The sequence below is a fragment of the Papio anubis genome, chromosome 13 (genome assembly GCF_008728515.1).
Source record: "Papio anubis isolate 15944 chromosome 13, Panubis1.0, whole genome shotgun sequence".
Classification (NCBI taxonomy): Eukaryota; Metazoa; Chordata; class Mammalia; order Primates; family Cercopithecidae; genus Papio; species Papio anubis.
This window is the reverse complement of record NC_044988.1, coordinates 90,544,121-90,569,859: the sequence shown is the minus strand read 5'-3', so window position 1 is coordinate 90,569,859 and position 25,739 is coordinate 90,544,121. Positions and strand designations below refer to the sequence as shown.

At 53.3% G+C, this 25,739-nt stretch overlaps 1 protein-coding gene across 8 annotated transcripts; it reads left to right on the top strand.

Annotated features, from left to right (window-relative positions):
• The first annotated feature begins 579 nt into the window (after positions 1-579).
• On the top strand, positions 580-24,872 carry PHF19 (PHD finger protein 19). 8 transcript variants are annotated; one of them, XM_021927210.2, is made up of 15 exons: positions 580-940; positions 4,788-4,988; positions 5,472-5,553; positions 9,275-9,370; positions 9,870-9,970; positions 10,470-10,618; positions 12,878-12,973; positions 13,740-13,808; positions 14,008-14,128; positions 16,035-16,102; positions 17,394-17,555; positions 18,138-18,225; positions 19,282-19,367; positions 20,307-20,402; positions 22,324-24,872. In XM_021927210.2, the coding sequence occupies exons 2-15, from the start codon at positions 4,803-4,805 to the stop codon at positions 22,664-22,666; spliced, it is 1,743 nt and encodes a 580-aa protein (XP_021782902.1). In that variant the 5' UTR covers positions 580-940; positions 4,788-4,802; the 3' UTR covers positions 22,667-24,872. The 8 variants fall into 8 exon arrangements, with proteins under 8 accessions (XP_021782902.1, XP_003911345.1, XP_031510325.1 ...); XM_003911296.5 differs by lacking the exon at positions 580-940 and adding an exon at positions 999-2,456; XM_031654465.1 differs by lacking the exon at positions 580-940 and having other exon boundaries at positions 3,124-4,988.
• The last annotated feature ends 867 nt before the right edge of the window (positions 24,873-25,739 follow it).

Genomic DNA, 25,739 nt, shown 5'->3' with positions numbered 1-25,739 from the left:
GCACCTGCTCCTTCATTGTCTTATTTGAGCATTTATGCGACAGCCCCACGAGATGGGTAGTATTATTACCCTCTTTTAAACAAAGAAACATGGTGTAGGAGGGTCTAGCTAACCCAAGACCCCGTCCTGGCTCAGAGGCAGAGCTGGACTTGAAGCCAGGACAATTCAATTCCATGTGCAGCTCACAGCACAATCCCCTTATTTATTTATGCATCAACACCACCTTCTCCACGAGATTGCCAGTCCCTTGTCTCCCATCCACCTGTGTGTCTCCCATCCCCGTGCTCTAGTCCCACACAGTGGGGCCATCAAGATTCTGAATACAGAATTTCTTAAGAAAGAATTAATACAATGATCACTTACTGCACACCCACCAGGCACCAGGGGCTTTGCATATATTAACTCTAACCTTCCCAAGAACTCTATTTAGGTGAGGACACGGAGGCTTAAGAGTTAAAGTCTCGGGAGCAAGAATTGTTTAAAAAAAAAAAAAGAGTTGAAGTGACACACTTAGGCTCCCATGGCCAGTAGTGGGTGCAGCTGGCCTATAGCCTCAGAGGTGAGCACTTCCCTCTGTCATCTCTGTCCCCCAGCATCCTGAAGGCAGACCCAGCCAGCTTAGAAGCTAGTGGGAGTGTTCTGCTCCCATCATCAACCCTACCCGCGTTGGACACACGTTCTCTGAGCAGAACATGGTTAAGTAGCACAATCCTAGGGCTCCTTTGGGACTTGAAAATGTGCTCTCCAGGATTGGGAGATTTTGTGCCATGAGGCTGCTCCCAAGCTTTCCTTCCAGGTTCAGGCAGGTGCTCAGCAGTGCTAGGTTCTGCTGAGGCCCAGGATCCAGAACGGGGCAGTGAGGCAGGTGAGAGCAGGAGGATCAAGGAGCGGAAGGAAATGAGGAAGGAGGTGAGAGGATTCCTGGATCTCTGCTGAGAAGGTGAGGTGGGGGGCAGCACAGATCATGCTCCAAGGCCAGGAGGCAGAGGGCCCAGACTGAGCAACTGACAGTGAATAGGGAAGGCTCTGGGGGAAGGTGCTGGCCACAGGCCACACCCATGAAAGGACACATCCCTGTCTGGTGGGGGTGTCTGCAGAGTGGGATGGTAGCCACAGAAGTGGGCGCGGTGGACTGAGGACAAGGATGGGGGTGGGTTATTGGTAAGCGTTTTTCCCCCCTTCCCCCAAGAGTGAGTCTGGGTGAGACCATGTCTGCCTTTTCTCCCCAGGGCAGGGACCCTGTGATTGGAGCTCTGCCCACTGCCTCCATCTGCCATTCCTATGACTTTGTGCATGTTATCTTTCATTGTGTGCCCTTTATTTACATGACGTGTTATGCGTGTGGCATATATTTGCGATTGTACCAGGTATTTCTGTGCACTGTCTATGCAGTTTGTTGTTTGGGGCTATTTTTCGGCCATGTAGGTTTCCTCTTTTGTGAATTGCCTTTTGATATTCTTAACCCATATTTTAAAAATTGCATTGTTAGCCCACTAAATTCCCTCCACCTGGCACACCCACCAACCTATTTCCACAACCTATCTGAATGCCCCCTTTTCAGGAAAACTTGCGTCTCTTGCCCGCCTGTGTTGTTCTTGCGTTGTGGCTTTATGTGTTATGTCCGTCTACCTTACATGCATGTTCTGTTGTGTCTCTGTTGTGTACAGTGTGTTCCTCCTTGTGTATCTATGCCTATGGCTGGTGTGTACAGTACTTCTCTTTGTGGTGTGTGTCCTGTACATGCTGCGGTGTGTTCTGACCTGTGTCTGTGCGCTGTGCACTGTCTGTTGTGTATCTACATTACGCTTGGGCTGTGTCTCTGTGCCGAACGCCTGTGCTGTGAGTGCAAGCTGTTGTGTGCCCCGTTTGGCCGTCCTGGGTCTGTGTCTGCCTGTCTGCGCCAAGGGTCCGCGCCGCCCTGCTGTGTGTCTGTGCCAGGGTCCGCCGGTGCCTGCGCGCAGAGCTGTGTTTCCTCAACAAGTGTGCGAGCGGCAGTGTGCGCCATGCGCACTGCCTGGCGTCTCCGTGTGCGCCGCGGTGTGGCCGCTCCTCGGCGGGGGGCCCAGGTCCGGGATAGTGGCCGCGGAGGATGCGCGCCCGCGGGGCGGGCGGGGGCGGGCGGCGCTGCGGGGCCCGGCGGCCGCGGGCTCCAATGGCGAGGCCGGCGCGGCCCCGGCTAATTACATAAGCGGGACGTCAATAATTCGCGGGAAAACGCGAAAAAGATGGCGCCCCGCGCCCGGGGGGCCCCTTCCTGAGCGCCCCGGCCCCTCCCTCCGCCGCCTCCCCCTCCTCCCCGCGGCGCCCCCGCCCCGCCCCGCCCCCGCCGAGACCCCGACCCCGGCCCCACTGGCGGACACTCGGCCGGGCAGCCGCGGGCCGAGCGCAGCCGCCTCCGCCACCGATGCGCCTGGTGGCCAGACTCCAAGTGGGACCGGCGGACACGCAGCCTCGCGGTGAGTTCTGCGCTGTTGGGCGGACTCCCCGCCACACTCTCCTCTCCCGGCCCTCATCCCTCTCTTTTCGAAATCTCCCTGAACTTTGGCGGCCCGAACGCCTCCGGGGGGTGAGACTCCTATGGAGCGGGGCGCTCGGGGGTGGGGACGGGGCGTGCAGGGTACCTGCGGGGCAAAGGGGCCCCACCCGGGTTCCCGAGCCCCGGGGGGCGTGGGTGACAGGTCGTTCTTCCTTGCCCCCGATCTTTAATTTTCCTGTCGGGGTGGGGGAAGGACGGACGAGCGTTTGGCATTTCGCTCACGTCCGAAGTCAGGCTGCGGCAGGGTTGGGATGGGGGAGGCTTGGCGTCCGAGCGACTGAGGAGAGGAGCGCTGAACCCGAAGGGGGTGCTTCTGCAAGCTTTTTACCCCCTCCTGAACACCCTTTTTAAAAAGCCAACGGCCGCCCTGGGAGAGGCCCTGGCGCATGAATCATCCTCGCTTCCTGCCCCCGCCCGGCCCCGCGCTCCCGGTGCCGCGGATTTGAACTGGACGCAGACGGGAACCCGCAAACAGGCATTTCTTTGCAAATGGGTTTGAATCAACCAATCACAGCCCGCGGGGGCCCGCTCCGGGAGGACGGAGGCGGGGGCTGGGGGGGCGCCACCCGGGGGCCCCCGCCCGGCCAGGGTGGAGGCGGGTGCGGCGACCCGGCCGGCTCCCAGAGGCGCAGCGGGGGAGGAAGTGTCAGTTTGTGAACCTGCAGCGGCCCCGGCCTGGCCGCAGGCCGGGCGGGCGGGGACCTCGCAGCGCCGAGCGAGCCAGGTGGCATGGAGAGGACAGGGGTTCAGACCGCATCCCCTGCGCGGGAGCCTATGCGCTCTGCGCTGGAGAGAAAGGAGATGGGAGTGGGGGTGGAGAGGGTCGTGGCCACGCCACCATCTGGGGAGCCGAGACCACTGCAGTGCCGGTCTCGCCCCGGGGCCCCGCACGTAAACTCGTACTTAGCTTCACACACTCCCTGGCACAATGCCGTAGACATCATCCTGCCCAGTCGCACAGGAGTACACACAGGCACCACGCAGAAACAGGCACTGGACTCTCTCCCTGTGAACAGATAGTCATAACACCAGGTGCCCAGCGCCATGGCCACAAGGAGGAGACCCGAGTAGGCCCTCGGGGAAAGAGCAAGGCTATGTGTGGCTGTAGTGGAGAGTGTGTGGAGGGGCATGGAACCAGGTGAGCCCAGCGGGGAAGGAGGGGGCGTTAGGGACCGCTTTGAGCACTAGTGAGGGCAGTGGGGAGCCCCAGAAGGTTTCTGGAAGGACATTGGTGGCCCTGCGGATGAGTCTGGTGGAGAAGCAGGAATGCAGGAGCGACCTGTTTAGCACTGGGTGCAGGTAGTATCGTTCTCCACCCCAGATGCCTAGTGGAGGTGAGCACAAGGCCCAGGAAACTGTTACTGAGTGATGAATGAATGAATGAATGAATGAATGGCCCAAGCAAAAGATGAGGCCTGAACTCAGACCAGGGCAGGAGGATGGAAGCTAGAGCTGGAAAACCAGAAATCATGGCACTTAAAATGGCCTGCTGTCACAACTCATTGCTTAGAGGAGTTTGAGATGCATGGAGGCAGTGCCACTAGCAGGGAGAGAGAAATCAATGGGTGAACTGCACGTTGACTAGGATGGTGAGAGACAGGCGTGGAGAGGCTGGCATGGGGATGGATGACTTCACTGCTTGGAGCAAATGTGTATCTGGGTGAAAGCATAAGTGGGTTTAAATGTCCCAGAATTGGTTTCCATTAAATCAGCTCATAATTTAGAACAGAAGGGGGGATTACAAAAGACAGATGACCCAGGCTACACTAGTTACAAGCCACCCAGTTTTCCTTTCTAGGTGAGTTTTCTCTGGACAGGGTAGGGATGGTTGCAGGGGTTGGGGGTAAAAATAAAACCCAGCCACTCCCCTGGAGAAGATCATCCATCCAGATCACACGGAGTGTGTTTGCTTAAGGAATAAAACCTCAGCCTCCTGAAACAGGGAGCAGTTCAGGCCCACTGGGTAGGGGACTTTGTTCTGTGTGGGTTGAGAGATCCATTCTCTTTAAAAGACAGTGTGGTATGGGCCATGGTTCTGCCTTTGGCCCATCAGCCTCTTCTCCTTGACACACCTGTTTGCCTATCTGTAAGACATGAATAGTAATATCTCCCTCATAGGATGGCCACGAGGAATTAGTGAGATAATAAATAAGTCTGGCTTATAGCACAGTATACAGATTTCCTTCCTTCCCCTAATGGGATTTCTGAAGCAGGGAAGCAAGAAGTAAAAACCCTGTTCTGCCTCTCCCAGTGTCAGGGGAAACTGATGGAGAATCGAGCTCTGGATCCAGGGACTCGGGACTCCTATGGTGCCACCAGCCACCTCCCCAACAAGGGAGCCCTGGCGAAGGTCAAGAACAACTTCAGAGACTTGATGTCCAAGCTGACGGAGGGCCAGTATGTGCTGTGCCGGTGGACAGATGGCCTGTACTACCTCGGGAAGATCAAGAGGGTAAACTCGTCCTCCCTGGCCCCTGTTCTCAGGCTCAGCATCTCTCTGCTCATGTTCCAGCCTGGCTGTCAGACCAGGGGGCAGGGGGATTGCCGGGGAATTCCCTTCTTGTCCCTCATGCCCAAAGCTGGTGGTGGGAGGAGCCAGAGCCTGGTCTTGCAGGCACCATCCTTAGGGTCAACCAGTTCTTTAGAAAAGTGCTCTGAGAGCCTACAAAGCAAAAAAGTCAGGTTCGAGAGGATCACAGAGGAGCATCTGACTTGTGCTTCTGTCCTCAACATTCTGACCAAGTTTTCATCCATGGGTCCCTGGCTGTGCAACTCCAATGACAAGGAGTACACCCTGTCCAGGAACTGCCATCCTCCTTCCCCTTCTAGCCCTGCTTTCTGGAGCATATGGAGACAAAAATGGGGGAGGAAGACTATGTTCCAGGTTGGCTTTCCCCAACCCTTTCTCACTTGCTCCTTCCTATCTGTGCCCCAGGTCAGCAGCTCTAAGCAAAGCTGCCTCGTGACTTTCGAAGATAATTCCAAATACTGGGTCCTATGGAAGGACATACAGCATGGTGAGTTTTCCTAACATTTCAGGTAGCCCCCACCCTCGCCAGGTCTTCTCTCCTCTGCTGCCTTCATTTCTTCCTTCTCTCCTTCCATCTCTTACTCCTGGCATCTGCCCTTGTCCATGAACCCCAAGCCCCCCTGTGATGATGATCTAATCTGGTTGTATATTGACTTGGGAAGGTACTTAGGACATCAGTCATCCCCTTGAGGATTCATACCTCAGGAGGGAGGCTGGGCAGGTGGGGAAGGTAGCTCAGGGAGGTGTTGGGAGGGCCAGACTGGGCCTCAGGCCTGTGTTTGCTTCCTGGCTACACTATAGCTCCAACTGCTCAAAGCTCTGGGTCAATCTGGGCTAGAAAAGGGGGCGTATCCAGGTAATCAGAATTGTCAGCTCTAGATGCAAGCACAGCATCCCCGATTTAACATATGAATAAAACTAGTGGAAGCAGCCCTCTCCACGGGGCAAGGAGTCGGGAGGAATAGGAGAAAAAACAATAAAGCAGAGATAAGTCAGGCAGGGTGAAGATGGACATGCCTGGATGGAGCTAGACCAGCTTTCAGGGCTGAAAGGAATCTGGGTTGGGTACCATCCCTGCCTTCAGAAAGCTGACATCTCTCCCTTACAGAGATGGCAAGTCAGGGCCATCTTTGCCACCATTCTCCCTTCCTATACACACAACAGACATCAGTAGCCATTGACAACACATGTGCTTTCAACATGGAGCCCCAAAACCTGTCAATCAGAGTTGGCATGAGAGGAGAAACATGTTTGCCATTTATACTCTAACAGGAGAAGAGACATGGCCCCTAGAGGGGGAAGAAGCAGGTTTTAGGGTCAGGTAGACCTTGGACCAGCTTTGCCACTTATTAGCTGCATTTGCAGAGCAAGTAATATGACCTCTCTGAGTCTTAGTTTCTTCATGTGAAAGATGAAGTGAAATTACTGGCTTCATAGGGTGGTTGGGAGGCTTAAGTGAGCTAATCCATGTAAAATGCTTAGCTCAGTGCTATTGGTTTTAGAGAAGCTGTTACTCAAGAATTTGTTACCAACTGGGCACAGCGGCTTATGCCTGTAATCCCAGCACTTTGGGAGGCCAAGGTGGGTGAATCGCCTGAGGTCAAGAGTTTGAGACCAGCCTGATCAACACGGTAAAACCCCGTCTCTACTAAAAATACAGCTACCCAGGAGACTGAGGCAGAAGAATTGCTTGAACCCAGGAGGCAGAGGTTGCAGTGAGCTGAGATTGCACCACTGTACTCCAGCCTGGGCGACAGAGCGAGACTTCGTCCCAAAAAAAAAAAAAAAAAAAAAAAGAATTTGTTACCGTAAGAGATGATTCCAAGAAGCCTGCCAAGTAGAGGCTGCACAACCCAGCCAGTTAGTAAAGCTTTCAAATTGCCCCCTTCTCCAAGAAATTGTGGCCAGTGCAGACCGATTCCTCTCCAACCCCTGAAATGTACTATATAAATATCCAAAGCAATGAGGATCTCCTCTCCTGGTTTACCCCCTTACTGAAAGCATAAGGAGCCAGATGGAGAAGACCATGCACCTTAGCTGACCTCCTGTGGAGGCCCACCACATATCAGGCTCCTTGGAGGTACCCACAGTGATCGGCTGAAGAATGGCTTGTCTCCTAGCCAGAACTGCCCCTTCTGGGCAGAATGGTGACCCTCCGGTATCTCCCGAGATTAGAGCATAAGGTTGAACACCACTGTAGTTATTGATCCATTGCTTCATTAAGCCAGTGAGGACTTACTGAGACGCACTGTGGACACCACCTTCCTGGGAGCATGTTCAGGAATAAGAGGCAAGGTTCCTGCTTGGCCATATATTCAACAAACATGTCTTGGAACACCTGTTACATGCCACACTCTATAAGGTCCTGGGGATACAGAGATGAAGAGGTACCATTTCTTTTTTTTTCTTTCTTTCTTTTTTTTTTTTTTTTGTTACTCAGGCTGGAGCGCAGTGGTGTGATCTTGGCTCACTGCAAGCTCCGCCTCCCGGGTTCACGCCATTCTCCTGCCTTAGCCTCCCGAGTAGCTGGGACTACAGGCGCCCGCTACCACACCCGGCTAATTTTTGTATTTTTAGTAGAGACGGGGTTTCACCATATTAGCCAGGATGGTCTCAATCTTCTGGCCTTGTGATCTGTCCACCTCGGCCTCCCAAAGTGCTGAGATTACAGGCGTGAGCCACTGTGCCCAGCCTCTTTTTTTTTTGAGATGGAGTCTCGCTCTGTCACCCAGGCTGGAGTGCAGTGACGTGATCTCAGCTCACTGCAACCTCAGCCTCCCGGGTTCAAGCGATTCTTCTGCCTCAGCCTCCCGAGTAGCTGGGACTACAGCCACACACCACCATGCCTGGCTAATTTTTGTATTTTTAGTAGATACGGGGTGTCACCATATTGGGCAGGCTGGTCTTGAACTCATGACCTTGTGATCCGCCCACCCCGGCCTCCCAAACTGCTGGGATTACAGGCGTGAGCCACTGTGCCCGGCTGAAGAGATACCATTTCTACCCTTACAAAACTTTCAGCGTGCTGGAGAAAGAAGACAGAAACACATATCAAAATGTGTTTAATGTATAGGTACAAACCTTTCACACATAAAAACATATTTATTCTTCAACCAAAATAAAATGCAAAGGAAGAGATGGAGAGGGGACCTGTAGATTAAAAGTAATTTTAAAAACATCAGCCAGTCACCATGTATGGACTTTACTTGGGGACCTTGATTCAGAAGAACAGACTGAAAAGTATTAAGGCATTTGTACTTAAGAGACAATTGGAAATGAGAAATTAACTGAATTTGTTAATGATATTAAGCAATTATGTTAACTTTTACGTGCAGTAAAGGTGTTGTAATTATGTTTTTTAAAAAGAGTCTTGATCTTTCAGAAATACATACTGAAATATTTATGGAAAATCTATTGGGTATCTGGGACTCAATTTAAAATAATTACAGGAAGGAGAAGTATGTGGGAATATAGTAGAAACGAGATTGGCCATGAGTTCATAAGTGATGAGAAGATGGAGTTTCATTATAACTTCTAGGCCAGGCACAGTAGCTCACGTGTGTAATCCCAGAACTTTGAGAGGCCAAGGCAGGCGGATCACTTGAGGTCAGGAGTTCGAGATCATCCTGGCCAACATGGTGAAACCCCATCTCTACTAAAAATATAAAAAGTAGCTAGGCGTGGTGGCATGCACCTGCAATCCCAGCTACTCAGGAGGCTGAGGCAGGAAAATTGCTTGAACCAGGAAGGCGGAAGTTGCAGTGAGACAAGATCATGCCACTGCACTCCAGCCTGGGTTACAGAGTGAGACTCCATCTGAACAAAACAAACAAAAAAGGTATATTATCCCATAATAAAGTTTTAAAAAATTATTTAACGACAATTTAACAAAACAAGTTAAATAAGGCGGGAGAGGCAGCATGATGTGGTCAAAAGAACAAAGGGTTAGATGTCAAATAGCCATGGGTTTAATCCCACCCTCTCCTTACTAGCTAAGCAAGGGACTTAACCTCTCAAAGCCTCAATTTCCCCATCTTTAGAATGGTAATGATGATAGGCATCTCAGAGTGGTTGGGGAGATTCAGTGAGGCGGCATGTGGGGCCTAGTGCTAGGCCTAGCAGACAGTAGAGGCTGGGCATCTGGAGAGTGAGTATAAAACTTCTCATTCCTGTGAGCTGGATCTGACCCTCCAGGGCCTCTCTTTCAGCCGGCGTTCCAGGAGAGGAGCCCAAGTGCAACATCTGCCTGGGGAAGACATCAGGGCCGCTGAATGAGATCCTCATCTGCGGGAAGTGTGGCCTGGGTGAGTGGAGAGAGCAGGGCCCTGAGAAGGCCCCAACCTATGGGTCTCCACGCACTGGCCCCTGATGGGTACTGCTCCAGCCTGTTGGGGCCTCTGCTGGCTTCCTGTTTCTCTTGGCACTCCAGGGTGAAAGGGGGCCAGTTGCTGTGAGTGAGGGCTCGGGAGGAGATCCTGGGGAAAGCTGGGAGGGTATGATGGTGTATGTAATTTGGGGCCCTGCTAAACAGAGAGGATGGGTGGGAAAGATGGGGCTCAGGCACTGAAGTCAGACCTTCCTGTGCCCCCCCCTCCCCACCCCAACTGGCCAATGCTGTCATTTAATTCCCAGCCTGGACACTGACTTGGCCACCTTGGTGGGCATCAGCAGCCAGGCTCCTGGCAGCTGGCAGGCAGAGCTCCTAGGACTTCCCTCAGCCTTCCCAGTCCTGCCTCCTTTGGGCCAACTGGCCTTGGGCCACGGCGTCCCTGTGGGCGCTCACTGCCCCCTCCTCTGCCGTAGGTTACCACCAGCAGTGCCACATCCCCATAGCGGGCAGTGCTGACCAGCCCCTGCTCACACCTTGGTTCTGCCGACGCTGCATCTTCGCACTGGCTGTGCGGGTGAGCCTTTCATCCTCCCCAGTCCCTGCCCTCTGGGCAGCCCAGAGACTCCAATCACAGAGCCTGAGCTCCAAGCAGAAGGGCCATACCTGGGCTTTGGAGACAGATAGCGCCTCTGCCACTGTCCTTGGCCAGGATTTGTAGACTCCCTGAGCCTCAGTTTCCTCAACTGTAAAGTGGAGATGGGTTTGGTGTCGGGAATAACAGGACCAATAAATGATACTTTACTATTAAAAAAGAAAATCCATGTAAATACATGTTGGTAATTGTTGCCTTTATTGTGCTTATTACTCTTAATTCTGTTATCAACGGAGTTCCTTCTGGGATAGAGGGGATGGGTTTGGAATTAATGAGAAAAAGCGTCTTGCTTTTCTGATTACATTGGAATATCTGCGGGTCCCCCAAACCCTGGCAGCACTTCCCTCGATAGACAGCCTTGTGCTGACTCGCGTGGTCCACCCGGACCTGGTGGTTGACTGGGGCCCTCGTCTCCCCCCAGAAAGGCGGCGCGCTGAAGAAGGGCGCCATCGCCAGGACGCTGCAGGCCGTGAAGATGGTGCTGTCCTACCAGCCCGAAGAGCTCGAGTGGGACTCGCCCCACCGCACCAACCAGCAGCAATGCTATTGCTACTGCGGCGGGCCCGGAGAGTAAGGCGGGGGGTCGGGGCCCCCCGGGCGGCAGGGCAGGTCTGCGAGAATCGGCGGCGGGGACCGCCCATAGGGAGCGAGCCTGGAGTGTCAGCCAAGGCGGGGACCTTGAGGGCGGGCCCAGCGTGCTGTGCTGTGGGGGCAGGGCCTCGAGGGGCGGGCCTGAAGTGTCAGCCGGGGGTGTGGGGCCCAGGGGGCGGGACTGGGGTGTCAGCCGCTACGGAGGCGGGGCCTCGAGGGGTGGGCCCGGAAGATTGGCCCTGAGGGCGGGACCTCGGGAAGTGAACTCCGCAGGTTAGACCTGGGGGCGGGGCCTCGAGGGGCGGGCCCGGAAGGTTAGACCTTGGGGCGAGGTCTCGGGAGGCGGACCTGGCGGGTTACGACAGCCCAAGCAGGATGCCAGGGAGTTGGGGCTGGTTGAGATGCAGCCTGTGGAGGGGCGGGGTGGGGAGGAGGGAATAGTAAGGCCTCGGGGACAGGACCTGAGGAGGCGAGGCCTCAAGGGGCGACTCCCGAAGGGGAGGCCTCGGGGTGGGGCCCGAGGGGGCGGGACCTGAAGGGGAGAACCGAGGGCCGGGCTCCGCGTGGCATTCAGCACTGTGGAGCAGGGCTAGAGGGCAGAGGTGTTTCCTTGGAGCTCTGTAGGAAACGAGGAAGTATTGAAGTGTGGTTAAGAGCCTGGGTCGGACACAGTGCGAATCCTCCCTGGACGTCCACGTCCTGGCCCTGCTCCTTACCAGCTGTGCAACCCCTGAGCCTCAGCTCTCTGAATAGTTTCCCCATCATGTGGTGATTATGAGCAGAGCGTGAATTACATAATTCACATAGAGGTTCACATAGTGTCTGGCACTTGGTAAACACTGGAAAAAATGTGAGCTGTTACTGGTGGTAGTGGTGGTACTAATGCATGAAAGTCAAGATAACCTTTTCACTGTCAGAGTCAGTGGAACCGGCTGCTGGTAAGATGTTAAGATCCTTTTCCTGCCTGGCGCGGTGGCACATGTCTGTAGTCCCAACTTCTCAGGAGGCTGAAGTGGGAGGATCACTTGAGCCTGAGAGATGGAGGCTGCAGTGAGCCATGATCATGCCACTGTACTCCAGTCTGGGTGACAAAGCAAGACGACCCTGTCTCCAAAAATAGGAAAGATTGGTTTCCCTGGAGATGTGCAGTCAGGCAGCGGTAGGGGACGGGGGGCGGGGCATGTTATGTCGGGGCCACTGTGGAGGGAATTCTTGTGCTGGCTCTGCGGCAAGAGTCTTTGATGCTTCCTTGCCGACCTGGGTCCCTATGTAGCCATAGCAGCTGAGCTTGCTCCCTTGGGCTGAGTGCACTTGGCATTGTGGAAGGAACCATAGATGTAAGAGGTAGCGTCTCTGGCCTCAGGAAGTTCAGCCTTCAGGACCCTCTGAAGTCCTGAATCTCAGCCCCAAGCTCCAGCGGGGTAACTTGGGCAATGCTTGAACTACTTCATCTCTCAAATGGGCTTAACCTTAACTTCAGGCCTATGAACTTCCCCAAATATTGTCAGATGGAGAAATGCTTATGGAAACCTTTCTTGCATTAACGCAGTGCTTCTCAACACCTATGGGCAGGGTTGCACAGGATGCTGATTAAAAATGCATCCCAGAGGCTTCTCCAAAGATTGAATAGGTCTGCAGTGGACCAAGGAATCTGCATTTTAACCTGGAGCTCACCTGACAAGGTGTCAATGAAGCATTGAGTATTTTGCTCTTCATATTCCATGAATAGTTATTGGATGACCATGATAGAGCAGATACAGTTGCAGGTGAGAAAAGCCAGATGTAGTCTCGCCCCTGGGCAGCTGACAGAAACGATTATTCTCCTGTGTAGTCTCCAAGGCAAACGTTTCCCTGTCAGCAGTGTTTAGGAAGCAGCAAGTCCAGAAATGGTGGCTTCATTGTGGCATGGCAAGGAGAGCACAGCCTTTGAAGTTAGGGAGACTAGAATTTGAGTCATCATCCTCCACTTGCCTTCTGAGTGAGCTAGAGCAAGCCATTTCACCTGTGACTCATGTGTAATAGGGAGACAGTGTCCCATCTTTTACCAGGTTGTGAGGTCAAATGAGAGTATATGTCCAACTCCCAGGTCCTCCCTTGGCATAGCCTAAGTGCTCAGTAACTATGAATTATCTTCCCTTTCTGCCAGTAGAGGGCAAATTTAAGTTGGGAAAGGTTGCCAAAGCTCATACCTGACTGGGGGTGTGGTTCTGGCTGACCTTGGCTCCTCTGTCTCTCCAGATGGTACCTGCGGATGCTGCAATGTTACCGGTGCAGACAGTGGTTCCACGAGGCCTGCACCCAGTGCCTCAATGAGCCCATGATGTTTGGAGACCGGTAGGTGCTAATTTGGTCCAACTGGGCTTTGAGCGTGGTAGGGAGGGGGCAGGGATGGCAGCAACAACTCCTGCAGGGTGACTGCCAGGCTCCAGACAAGAGGGGGTCTGTGACAATGTATGCCTACCTGTTTAATGGAGGCAGCTCAAGGTAGGGGATCTCCCAGCTATGCAGGGCCAGGAGGCAATAAAGAAGTATTCTGGGCCACATCCCTTGTTGCCATTGATTTGTGGCATACCTTAGATAAATGCCTGCCTTCCCTACGCCCCAGTCTCTTAAGTGTCTGGGGAAGAAGGGGTGACACAGTCTTTGCGCCAGCCCTGCCCAGGGTTGTTACGGAAGCCGCTGGGGAAATGGACGACTTAACATGGCTTCTAGCTGATGGAGCTAAGCTAATGGAGTCATTATGGATGTCAAACCTGATGTTATGCATCTTTTGGTTGGTGTCTCATGTCATTTGTGATTGTGTGTGTGTCTGTCTCTGAGGGGAGGAGGGTGACCATGGCAGCCCTAGCTCAGCTCACTCTCTCTGAACTCAGCCACGCTTCAGGGCAAGAATTGGGGAGGGGATTGAGGGCAGGGGCTAGAAGGAATATGGGATATCTCTTAGTCCCTGTCCTGCTCTGTCCTTGCCCCCCAGTGGCCAGCAGCCCTGGGAGTGAGAAGATTATGGGAAGGCAGGTGGCGAGTGAGGAGATCAGGGGGCTGGACTGGGGGGGTGTCCGAGCCCCTCCCACCATAGGCCCCCCTCTCTGCCCACCCACAGGTTTTACCTGTTCTTCTGTTCGGTGTGTAACCAGGGCCCAGAGTACATCGAGAGGCTGCCCCTGCGATGGTGAGAGGGTGGGGCTTAGTCCAAACCGACCGCTGCTCCTTCCAGCTTCTCCCCTCCCTCCTCCCTCCTGGAACGATTCCATTTCCAGCTACTGGGTCCCAGCTCTGCCCCTGTCTCTCAGCCTGGACCCAGAAAGCTGTGATGCTGGCTGAGCAGGCTGCCACCTCACCTAGTCCCACCTCCTTGCCCCCTTGCCCAGGGTGGATGTGGTTCACCTGGCCCTCTATAATCTGGGGGTACAGAGCAAGAAGAAGTACTTTGACTTTGAGGAGATTCTGGCCTTTGTCAACCACCACTGGGAGCTCCTGCAGCTTGGCAAGGTATGTGGGGTTGTGGGATGTCAGTGGCAGGAGACAGAGAGGTTTGCCCAGGGCCACGCAGTGCAGGACTAGGATGGAGGTCTCAACTCTCACCCTTGAGTTGCTGCATCCCTGAGTCCAGCCCTCTGAGCCTGTGTCCTTTAAGGGCCTTCCCAATCCCAGATTTTGGCAGTGGGCAGGTTGGGGCCTCCCCAGCTCAGTGGAGGGGAGCTGAGGCCCTAGATCAAGTCTGGCTGGAACACAACTCTCTGCTGAGTATTTGACCCACTCCAGATTTCCTGGCTAGAATGCAACATGGAGTGGGTCTGCCCACTGCTGATCCTATGCGGAATAGTGGGTCACCAGGAGCCTGGGAGCCTCAGATCCATGGAGTGAAGTAACAAACGGAGACTTTCAGAGTCAGAGCTGGAGAGTGACTTGCCTGTGGTCAGCAGAGCTTTGGGGCTGAGCCATAGCTAGAGCCAGTGATCCCTAATCACTCCCATCGGGGTGCTGTGTCTTCTTTTCCCTAATGACATCCTTAGAATCCCCTCCATCACGTACAGAGTGAGGCATCTTCTCTATAGACTGCCCCAAATCCTTCTTCGATGAAAAGGAATTTTAAAAGAATAACCTTTATGCTTTGTAAAACATTTTATGTAATAACATCTTCATTTACAGTGTTTGATAATTTTTTTAAAAAAATAGATATTATAAAACCTTAAAAGATACACACAGAGTTGGTTTTTAGTAACTTTTTTTCTGATTTTTTTTTTTTTTTTTTTGAGATGGAGTCTCACTCTGTCACCCAGGCTGGAGTGCAGTGGCTTGATGTCAGTTCACTGCAAGCTCCACCTCCTGGGTTCACACCATTCTCCGACCTCAGTCTTCCAAGTAGCTGGGACTACAGGTGTCCGCCACCATCCCCGGCTAATTTTTTGTAGTTTTAGTAGAGACGAGGTTTCACCGTGTTAGCCATGATGGTCTCGATATCCTGACCTCATGATCTGCCCACCTCAGCCTCCCAAAGTGCTGGGATTACAGGCGTGAGCCACGTGCCCGGCCCTGATTTTTTTTTTTAATTGTACATATTCCTGATGAAAAATCTTTAAAGTACCAAAAAGTATAAGGAAGTATACTTCTTTAAAAATCCGTATCATACCACCCAGAAATCACTAGAACTAATGCATAGGTACATTTCCTTTCTGACTCTCTTCTATGAATATTTTTTTCTGTTTCATGGTTTAAATGATACAGTATATGCAATTTTAAATAATCTTATTTTTAGTATACATTATTCTTTTCCATATTATTAGAATCTTCATTAAACTTCTTTTTTTTTTTTTTTTTTTTTTAAATGGAGTTTCACTCTTTTGCCCAGGCTGGAGTGAAGTGGCGCTATCTTGGCTCACTGCAAGCTCCACCTCCTGGGTTCAAGCAATTCTCCTGCCTTAGCCTCCTGAGTAGCTGGGATTATAGGCGCCTGCCACCATGCCCAGCTAATTTAATGGCTGCATTGGTTTCTACCATAGCTTACTTGTTTCCTTCCTGTTGGGCAGTTTCTTTCCCATTCGTCCACCATTAGAAACAATGCCACCGTTTTGTATGTGAAGTTTTGTTCCCATTTCATGTTGTATCTGCAGATACATAGATTCCATGATAGATTCCATGGAGTATCATTACTGGGTCAAGGGTGTGGACTTTTTAAAGCTCCCAATACAGTTAGGTCAGGAGGTATTCTCTCCATTTACAGATGGGAATGAACTTGGAAAGGTGAAAAGGCTTATCTGAGATCCTGGAGTGAGTCAGTGGTCCTCACCTGGAGGACTCAGAAGCATCAGGAGATGGAAGGGAGGGAGTAGGGGCTGGGGCCTCCCCACGCGCCATGTGCCTGGGTCTGATGTTCTGCTGGCCTGTTCTCCCACAGCTCACCAGCACCCCTGTGACAGATCGAGGACCACATCTCCTCAACGCTCTGAACAGTTACAAAAGCCGGTGCGTGCAGGGTGGGGAGGGAGCGTGGTGGGGCCATCTACAGGTGAGATTTCTTCCTACCTCATAGCCTTTGCTCAGGCTGTGCTCCCTGCCTGGGTCCTCCTCCCCTTCTCTCTGAATCATTTCCATTCTCCAAGATCTAGGGAGCACCCCACCTCCTTTGCACAGCCACTCCAACCACCCCAGCAGCCTGCTACATTTTGGTACTGGGCTCAGCTCTGTAGTGGGGGCCGCACCCCTGCTCTCTGAAGGCCCCTCCTGCTCTAGACATCTAGGCCTTATGGGCCAGGCACTGAGGGATGGGTGCATCATCTGAGGTGGGCTACAGCCTCCTGACCCATCCCTCAGCCCCTGCCTTCCCATCCAGAGTTCTCAGTACACACAGCTGGTCACGTCCCTCACCACACCACAGAGGCATGCCAAGGCTCCTGAACCTGGCACTCAAGGCCTTTTAAGACCAGGCTGTGCCCATGTCCTCTGCCACTGTCCCTTTGCTTTCTGTATTCTGGGTGCCAGCCATCCTGAGCCCTTGGTTTCCTACCTGGTGCTTTTACTCATGCTCTGCCCTTTGCCTAGGATGTGCTTCAGTCTTTTTTACTCATTTGTTCCATCAACAAGTATTCATTGATTTGCTGTTCTGTCGGGCCTGTCTGGGTGCTAAGGTCATAGTGGGGAATAAAACAAGGTCCTCATCCCTGAAACTCTTCCAGACACCTCTAGGCAGAATTACCCACTCTCTTGCACATTCTCATGGTTTAGGGCCCAGACAAAGCCCTGCTCTTCAGTACGAGAGGCCCCCTGCCCTTCTAATGGAGGACTGTCCATTGGGATGGCAGGGGGCCTCTTGTACTAAAGAGGGTAGGGCTGTGTCTGGGTCACTTCTTCAGCCTCAGGGCAGCCCACCCAGTGTTGCTTTCAGTCTCCTGGGGAAACCAGAGAAAAGAATGAAGTAGGTTCCAGTATCTTGACCACAGGAGTTCCACTGTGAGCTGGAGGAGGCCTTCCTGCAGGAGGTGGCCTTGGGCTGGTTGAGGCAAACAAAAGGGAGAAGAGCAGCAAGAACCATACTTGTGCAGGAGGAAGCACAGGGAGGAGGCACGAGCTGTGTTCTCATCTTCTACCTGGAACCCCGCATCCCATGGGCTTTGAGGAAATCAGCATCTCCAGAGGCATCCGGATTTTAGCTCTGGGTCCAGGGAGGCAGAGAGGCTTGTGTCATGCTTGACCCCACTCCCCAGGAGGATGAACTGATGGACTCCAGAGCTTCCTCCTCCCGCTGCCTACCCCCCAGGTTCCTCTGTGGCAAGGAGATCAAGAAGAAGAAGTGCATCTTCCGCCTGCGCATCCGCGTCCCACCGAACCCGCCAGGGAAGCTGCTGCCTGACAAGGGACTGCTGCCAAATGAGAACAGCGCCTCCTCTGAGCTGCGTAAGAGAGGAAAGAGCAAGCCTGGGTCAGTGCTCGGGGACCCAGGGGCCAGGGCTGCCGCCAAACTCGGTTTCTCTGCTTCCAAGCAAGCAAGGAGGACCTGCACCCAGCCAGTCCCAGCTGTAGGACCCTGAGAGGGCTAGGTAGTGGCTGAGCAGGATCCCAGATCCCAGATCCCCAACTCCTTTCACCACCACAGCCCCCTCATTGCCTCGCAGGGAGGAAAAGCCAGATCTGAAGACCCAGCCTTGCTGGATTAGGACTTGGGCAAGGAGGTGAAGGGGAAGGCAGTGTGTGTGAGGGGTCCCTCGCTCTCCTGGCTCATCTGAGCCCCCTCATCCTGGCACTGGGGGGCCGGGCAACTGGATGCATGTGCCTGGGGAGGCACCTTTTCTTTTTCTGCCCACTATACCCTCTCCATACCCTCCCACCCCTACTGCCCCCAAGGATTCTCCCTCCTCCCCAGGCTTCCCTGTGAAGGTGCAGCTGTGTTCAGAGCCTGTCTCCCCAACTGCTGTGACCCCCGCCCCTGCGGCGCCTCCCTCTGGGCCATCCTAGGGCCCTCAGGCTCTGACGGGGCCACCTTCTCCCTCTTCTGTCTCCACAGTTTGTTGCCTCACGAATTCCAGCAGCAGAAAAGGCGAGTTTATAGAAGAAAAAGATCAAAGTTTTTGCTGGAAGATGCTATTCCCAGTGTTAGTTCCTTGTTTTCTTACTCTCCATTTTCATATACAGGGTCAGCACATGTTAGGGCTTCCTGTGCCGAAAACTAAGTCCCCCAGGCCCAGAGAACTCTCTCATGTCCCTTAAAGGAGAAGCCAGTCCCTATTACAGCTAAGCCAGGCACTCCAAGACCCCTGCTTTATCTCCCCCCAAGTTCTCCCAGGAACCCAAAGTTGGGGTACAACGGCAGGTAATATTCTTGTCCCCACTGTCCAGGTAGGGACACTGAGGGAAGGGTGGGGCAGTGACTTTCCTGAGACCACACGTCAAAGTGGCAGAGCCCAGCCTGGAACCAGGATTCCAGAGCACTTTCTTTCCTCCTTCAGTAACCCCACCTCCTCCCTGAAGCCCCCTCCCCGTGGGCAGTAATCCTAGCAATGCCTCATGTCCCAGCACTTTGCGGTTTAGAAGCAGTATTTAATTTTACTGCACTTCCTGACATCTTTTTTTTTTTTTCTTTTTGAAGCGGAGTTTCGCTCTGTCACCCAGGCTGGAGTGCAGTGGCGCCATCTCGGCTCACTGCAAGCTCCGCCTCTGGGGTTCACTCCATTCTCCTGCCTCAGCCTCCTGAGTAGCTGGGACTACAGGCGCCCGCCACCACACCTGGCTAATTTTTTGTATTTTTAGTAGAGACAGGGTTTCACCATGTTAGCCAGCATGGTCTCGATCTCCTGACCTCGTGAGCCGCCCACCTCGGCCTCCCAAGGTGCTGGGATTACAGGCGTGAGCCACCACGCCTGGCCCTGACATCTCTTAAGAGTGAAGCAAGGCAGGGGTTATTGTCCCCATTTTGCAGTCGAAGTAACTGAGGTCCAGAGAGGTGAAGGTCATACAGTCAGCTAGAGACAAAGGCAGGGCTAGAACTGGGATGACTTGGCTCCCTGGTCAGCACTTAGAATAAAAGTGACGGTCTTACCCTAGGAAGGGCCCAGCCCTCAGCGGCCCTGGCTGGATAGGAGGCAGCCTGTGTGGGAGGCGGATTTGATACTCACTATCTGACCCTCCCTCTCTCCTTCCTGTGTCCACAGAGTGACTTCACCTCAGCCTGGAGCACCAACCACCACCTGGCTAGCATATTTGACTTCACGCTGGATGAAATTCAAAGTTTAAAAAGGTATCAGTGAGGCACCTAGCGGAGAAGTCTCCTCTGGAGACAGGGAGGGAAGCAAGCAGAAAGCCAAGCCCCCAGTGAAAAGGATCCCTGCTGCGCGAGTCTGCCTGAAGGGGCTTTTTGCAGTAGAGCTTTCAGCATAACATCCCTGTTCCCAGAGCACCACAGCCCTCCCCACTTCTCCAGCCCTCCCCTCTTCTCCAGCCCTCCCCTCCTGCTTCTCCCCGCCTCGCCCCATGGTTATCCACATTCACCATGCTGTTTGATGCCTGCTCATCTTTGCTCATGTTGCTCCCTCTGCCTGAAATAGCCTTTGCCTTGCCCTAGCCCATCTGAAAACTCAGGACCCTGCTTCTTCCAGGAAGTCTGCACTAACCCTCCCCAGGCTGAGCTGGATGCCCTCCTTTGTATTCCACAGCTCCCCGTACTTAAGTACGCCCAAGGGAGGAACTGCATCTTCCATCATTTTATTTCCCAAATTATTAAAGGTCATTTAGTATTTTCCTGAGGACACAGGAGGGCTTTAGAGTCAGACCTGAGCTCCAGACCCTGTTTATCAGTACTAGCTATGTTGCTTTACCTAAATTCCTTAACTTCTCTGAACCTCCTCAGCTATTTTCCTCAAACAAGATAATGCAAATGAAAGCACTCTTGACCTGTGAAGTGTTGCACAGGTGCCTCGGATCACGCTCGAGTTACTGGCACCAGTGCTTACGTCACCACCAGGGAAGGGTGCCCTGGGAGGTTTTCTTGACTTCTTGGACTTTGAAGGGTTAAAGGGTGGCTGGGTAGGAAACAGACAGGTGTGGTGGTGGGAAGCTTAGCTGTGGGAAGATGGGCCTCCACCGCGATGAAGGATGCATGTTAGGGGACCCTGTGGGCCAGGCTGGCAGGACCTTGCTGGCCGGGCCACCAGCAGGCTCACCATCTTGCCCCTCTCAGTGCCAGCTCAGGCCAGACCTTCTTCTCAGATGTCGACTCCACCGACGCTGCCAGCACCTCGGGCTCTGCCTCCACCAGCCTCTCCTATGACTCCAGGTGAGCTTCCTGGAGGTCTGGCGTTCACATTTTGCCAGGACCATCATTCCTCCCAGCCCCTCCACTTCCCACTTCTGTAATGTGTGGGTCATTCTATGTGTCTCAGTCTCGGGCGGGCAGTACCTGGCCTTCTGCAATTGTGAGTCTGGCTCTCGGACCCTCTGGTTCTGAGTCCCGGGGCTTTAGATGGGATCTAAGTACAGGCATTCAGGCTCCCGTGGTTCCATCCCTTTGGAATGCTTCACCTGCTGCAGAAGGTTGTACAGCGCCTCCCACTGGACGATTCCAGTTCTGGGGTTGTTGGACCAGAGGTTCTTTCACTTTTGGCGTCTGCATGCCATGAGCTTGCATGTCTCTGCCTCTTGGACTACAAGGTTCCCTGACCTTGATTCTTGGCTGTCTGAATATGGTGCCTGTCTTCTGGAGTCTCTAAGGGAAAGAGCCATTTATTTAGAAGCCTGACAGAGGGGAAGACAGAAGATGGCATCCTGCAGGGTGGAAGATTTAGGAGTGGGGACAGAAATCCCTGAGGGCCTATCTCCAATACAGCTGATCTGGCAACAGCTGGTCCTCAGCAGTATGGGGAGTGGTCGAGCACAGGGATTTCCTCTGCACTCAGGCTGCACTGTATTTTAAGATATTTGAGACCCTTGCAAAAGTAGAATTAAAAGTATAATGCCTGGCCAGGCACTGTGGCTCATGCCTGTCATCCCAGCACTTTGGGAGACCGAGGTGGGCAGATACCTGAGGTCAGTAGTTTGAGAGCAGCCTGGCCAACATGATGAAACCTCGCCTCTGCTACAAATACAAAAAAAATTAGCCAGACATGGTGGCGCGTGCCTGTGATCCCAGCTACTCAGGAGGCTGGGGCAAGAGAATCGCTTGAACTGGGGAAGTGGAGGTTGCAGTGAGCTGAGATCGTGCCACTGTGCTCCAACTTGGGTGACAGAGTGGGACTCCATCTCAAAAAAAAAAAAAAAGTACAATGGTATAGTACCTGTAGAGATCTGTCTTGGAGTCTGTGTCTCTTGACATCTGTCTAGGTGTCCTCTGCTGTTGCCTCTGTATTTTTCTTTCTTCCTGTTGGTTGGTTGGTTTGAGACAGTCTCGCTCTGTTGCCCAGACTAGAGTGCAGTGGCATGATCTCAGCTCACTGCAACCTCCGCCTGCCAGGCTCAAGTGATTCTCATGCCTCAGCCTCCCGAGTAGCTGGGACTACAGGTGTGTGCCACTATGCCTGGCCTGTTTCTTCCTGTTTCTTTGGTTTCACCAGCACTTCAGGTCTCGGTTTCTGTCTCTAAGCATCTGAATCTGTGCCTTGCCCTGTGTGTCTGTGTGTCTATTTCTCTAACACCTCTGTGTGTGTGTGTGTGTGTGTGTGTGTGTGTATGTGTATGTGTCTGTCAACCTCTCCATCCAGGGTCTAGGGTATAGGGTCCTTCAGTCCCTAACCCCCAGCCCTATGTGACCTGTCTAGTTCCACGAGTCTGGCGAGCGGCAAGGCAGGATAAGCAGGGCCCCTGCACTGCATGGCCTCAGGAGGCTCAGAGAATGGTGCTCTTACGCTTTTGCAGTGCTGGGATCCTGGCTGTAAGAGCATATGCTTTGGAGTTGGATGTTCATAGGTTTGAATCCTGGCTCTGCCACTCCCTACCTGGTTTTCTCCTCTGGACCCTCAGTTTCCCTCCTCGCAGGGCTCTTGTGAGGATCTGGTGAGATAATCTATGCCTTGGGAATAGATTATCTCAGGGACTACATGACAGGCACCTTTGAGAGAGCCTGGGAGAAGATGGATAAGAGGATGCCGCTCAGCGCTGTTCTCTTCCACTTTCCTGGTACTGAGGGGAGGGCTCAGGGAGAGGAATCTACCCTGATAGTTCTATCTCATTCTCATCATCTTCCTCTCTCACTCCTGATACAGATGGACAGTGGGCAGCAGAAAGAGGAAGCTGGCAGCCAAGGCATACATGCCCCTGCGGGCAAAGCGGTGGGCAGCTGAGCTGGATGGACGCTGCCCCTCGGACAGCAGTGCAGAGGGGGCTTCGGTCCCTGAGCGGCCAGACGAAGGCATTGACAGCCACACATTTGAGAGCATCAGTGAAGATGACTCATCCCTGTCCCACCTCAAGTCATCTATCACCAACTACTTTGGTGCAGCTGGGCGATTGGCCTGTGGGGAGAAGTACCAGGTGTTGGCTCGGAGGGTCACACCTGAGGGCAAAGTTCAGTACCTGGTGGAGTGGGAAGGGACCACCCCTTACTGACTAGCCCCCAGGGGTGCCAGGGGTCCTGAAAACCAAAGGAGGAGCAGCAGAAGCCATAGGCTCCCCAGCTTTCTCCAGGCTGGGGTGGGAGAAGGAAGCAGGACAGAGCTGCAAGTGCCTGGCAGAAGGCCCTGCCTGCCTGCCAGGCCAAGGCCTCCGTCTCTCTGCTGTACCAGCTCTGTTCCAGGGCCTCCTCGGGCTCGTTACCCCTGTGCCTGTGTCTCTACACACTCCACAAACCCTCAAACTCTGTTTATCTGTTCCTCTGACCTTGAGTCCCCTGCTCTGGGACCCTTCCTCCTGAGGCCCAGGTCTTTGTCCCCAGTTGTGTGCCTTGACCTCTCTCGCCCCTTTTTGGGTGTGTTTGCACATCCTGTGTGTGCACAGCTGTCCCTCCACTGGATACCCTTTACACCTGACCCGTGGGGCAGCCAGTCCTCCCAGGGACTACATAACAGGCACCTTTGAGAGAGCCTGGGAGAAGATGGATAAGAGGATGCCGCTCAGCGCTGTTCTCTTCCACTTTCCTGCCACTCCCCACTGCCCTTGGAGAGAGGTGGTAGGGTGGGAGAAAGCCCCTGTGAAAGCCTGCGAGGATCTGAAGAGTGAAGGGCTGGGTCTGCCTCAGAAGGCACCAGCACCAGGGTCCAGGCTGAGAGTGAAGGCTGCCAGTGTCAGCTTTGGCCACACCCCCTCAGTCTCCATAGAGCTGGGCCTGGCCTTGCTGGAATGGAGGCATCCTTCCAGACCTGGGGGACGGGGCTGGACAGTGGTGGTAGGAGGGAAACCATGTCATGCTAAACCTGTTTCTGGTGCCTCCCACCCCCAGACCCACCAGACACCACACAGCAGACAATATACACCCACTCCCACAAGTTTCCATCCACATGTGTTGTACTTTCAGCTCCAGGCACGCAGACAGCCCCACACGGCCACACCACCACATGCCCAAGTGTACTCACACACAGAGCCACACAGTCCCTCTGGGCCTGCTGGCTCCTCCCTTGGCTTTCTCTTGGCCCACTTCCAGGGCCCAAGTGCTGCAACTAAATGTGAAAGCTCAGCTCCCGCCCTTTCTTTCAGCCCATCAACCAGCTTTGGTTCCATAGGGAAGCACAGGGGACTCACCCTCTTTCATATCCCTTGCCCTGCCCTGAAATGGACAATCACTTTTTGGGATAGGTTGAAACTTTTAAAGGGCCTGCATCATTCAGTTCCCTCAAAGGGAAGCCCTTGCCAGTGGGGGTTTGAAAGAGAATTTTTGGAACAACATTCAAATTCTGCCTCATCTGGAGGGAAACCAAAATTGGGAGGGGGAAGAGGACCCCTCATGTTTTGCTGCTTCCAGAGATATTAGAAACTGACTCACTTGATTGGAAAGTGGACAAAAGTGCCTTGACGTGGAGGGTGGGCACCAGATGGGGACCAGCCTTGCCAACTGCTGCTGTGGCCTCCAGCTTGGCTGGTTTTGCAGGCCACCAGCAGGAAGGCGAAGGTGGTGGTAGAGCAAGAGGCACTGGTGGGGCAGCAGGCCTGCAGGAGCTGTTTTTCCATTACTAGGCCTGACGCCTCTCTACCTGTGAGCGTTCAGGGGGTCCCTGAGATAGTTTAGATGTCCCCCTTCTTAGACCTCAGCTCCCACAGTGCCTTTTAAGGGGGACCTCACCTCCTGTGCACCGCCCACCCACTTTCCTCTGCTTCCCTGGCACAGCCCAGGCATAGATAAGCTGGCATTGGGCCCAGTTCTTCCCCCTTCTCAGCCCCACAGCTGCTGCCACAGGGGCCAACTGGGGCCAGGTGGAAGGGGAGCTGAGAAGCCAGCCCCTAGCCCAGGGGTGCTGTGGGACCTGGGATTCAATTTGTAGCTTCCTGCCTGGCTTCAGAGAGCCCAGCAACCACCTGCTTTCCAGACTTCTGAGATAGCCTGGGACGAGCAATCCTGTTACAGTACACCTGGACCTTCCCTACCTGGGCTCTGGGGAGGCTCTGGGCTTGGAGAGGGAAAAGCGGGGAAGGGGTGTCTTCACCACCTGGGAAGATAGCACAAGGCCTAATGAGGTCACCCTGACTGCCCACCCCAGCATTTCATTCATACCAGATAATAGCTGCATTACTGCCAACTGACCTTATAACCCTCTGCACCTTCAAAAAGATTCATGGTTTTTAATTGCTGCTTTTAATAACATTTGTTAAAGTTATAATTGATGTGTCTGTTTTATGATTTAAAAGCTCCCTTTGAACAATTACCTGTCTTCCCTGTAATGAATTAGCTGCTGAGTATCAGAAGGAATTGGCTCTGGCTTTTGCTCTTGGTTTACTGGAGGCTGAGAAGGAATGGCAGGACCCTGTCCTCTGGCCACCTTGCCACTCTTACCACTGCCAGCAACATTCTCACCCCTACTGCCAGAGAGAATATGGAATCTTTTGCGAGTACCCGACCTGTGGGGGCAAAAAACATTAGTTGAGGGCCACTGAGAGGTAAAAGACGGAAAATGAACTTAGAAATTGACCCTACTATAATACTTAGGTCCAGGCACTGAAGAACTTTATCAGTGCATCATCACACAATTCTAGAAATATGAAATGAGTTCTAGACCTGACTCTGCTAGTTCTAACCTGTGCCACTTTAGTCAGATTCCTTTCCTTCAGTTTTCTCACCCTTCAAATGCCAGTGATAATCCCAGCACATCTGCTCCCCAGGTGTTGGGAGAGACTTCGCTGTGTGTGATTATTACTTCAAAATAAACCTCTAAATCTAGGGCAGTTTGGAGAGGAAAAAAACAGGCGATGTGAAGGGGTAGGAAAAAGGTCATCTATAGAGAGGTAAAGGCCATGGATTCCACTGAATTCTACAGTTTGAGGGGTAAAGTATAGCCTGTAATCCCGAGTGAAGGGCTTAGTGGTGGTAACATCTGCCCTTAAACGTCTTCATTCACTATGGCTCCCACTTCTTTCTACCACTCCATCAGCTTCAATCTTTTATCTGTCCTCAGAATAAAACCACAATGGGAGTTGGGGGGGCAGTGGTTATTCTCTGGGCTATAATTAATGGAATGGAATGAAAAGTGGCACC

Excerpts from the sequence above, each read along its gene's own strand:
- PHF19 (XM_021927210.2), top strand. The coding sequence starts at position 4,803 with ATGGAGAATCGAGCTCTGGATCCAGGGACTCGGGACTCCTATGGTGCC. Across the intron at positions 14,129-16,034 it reads AGCTCCTGCAGCTTGGCAAG|CTCACCAGCACCCCTGTGAC; the intron begins GTATGTGGGGTT and ends GTTCTCCCACAG. Across the intron at positions 20,403-22,323 it reads AGCCTCTCCTATGACTCCAG|ATGGACAGTGGGCAGCAGAA; the intron begins GTGAGCTTCCTG and ends CTCCTGATACAG.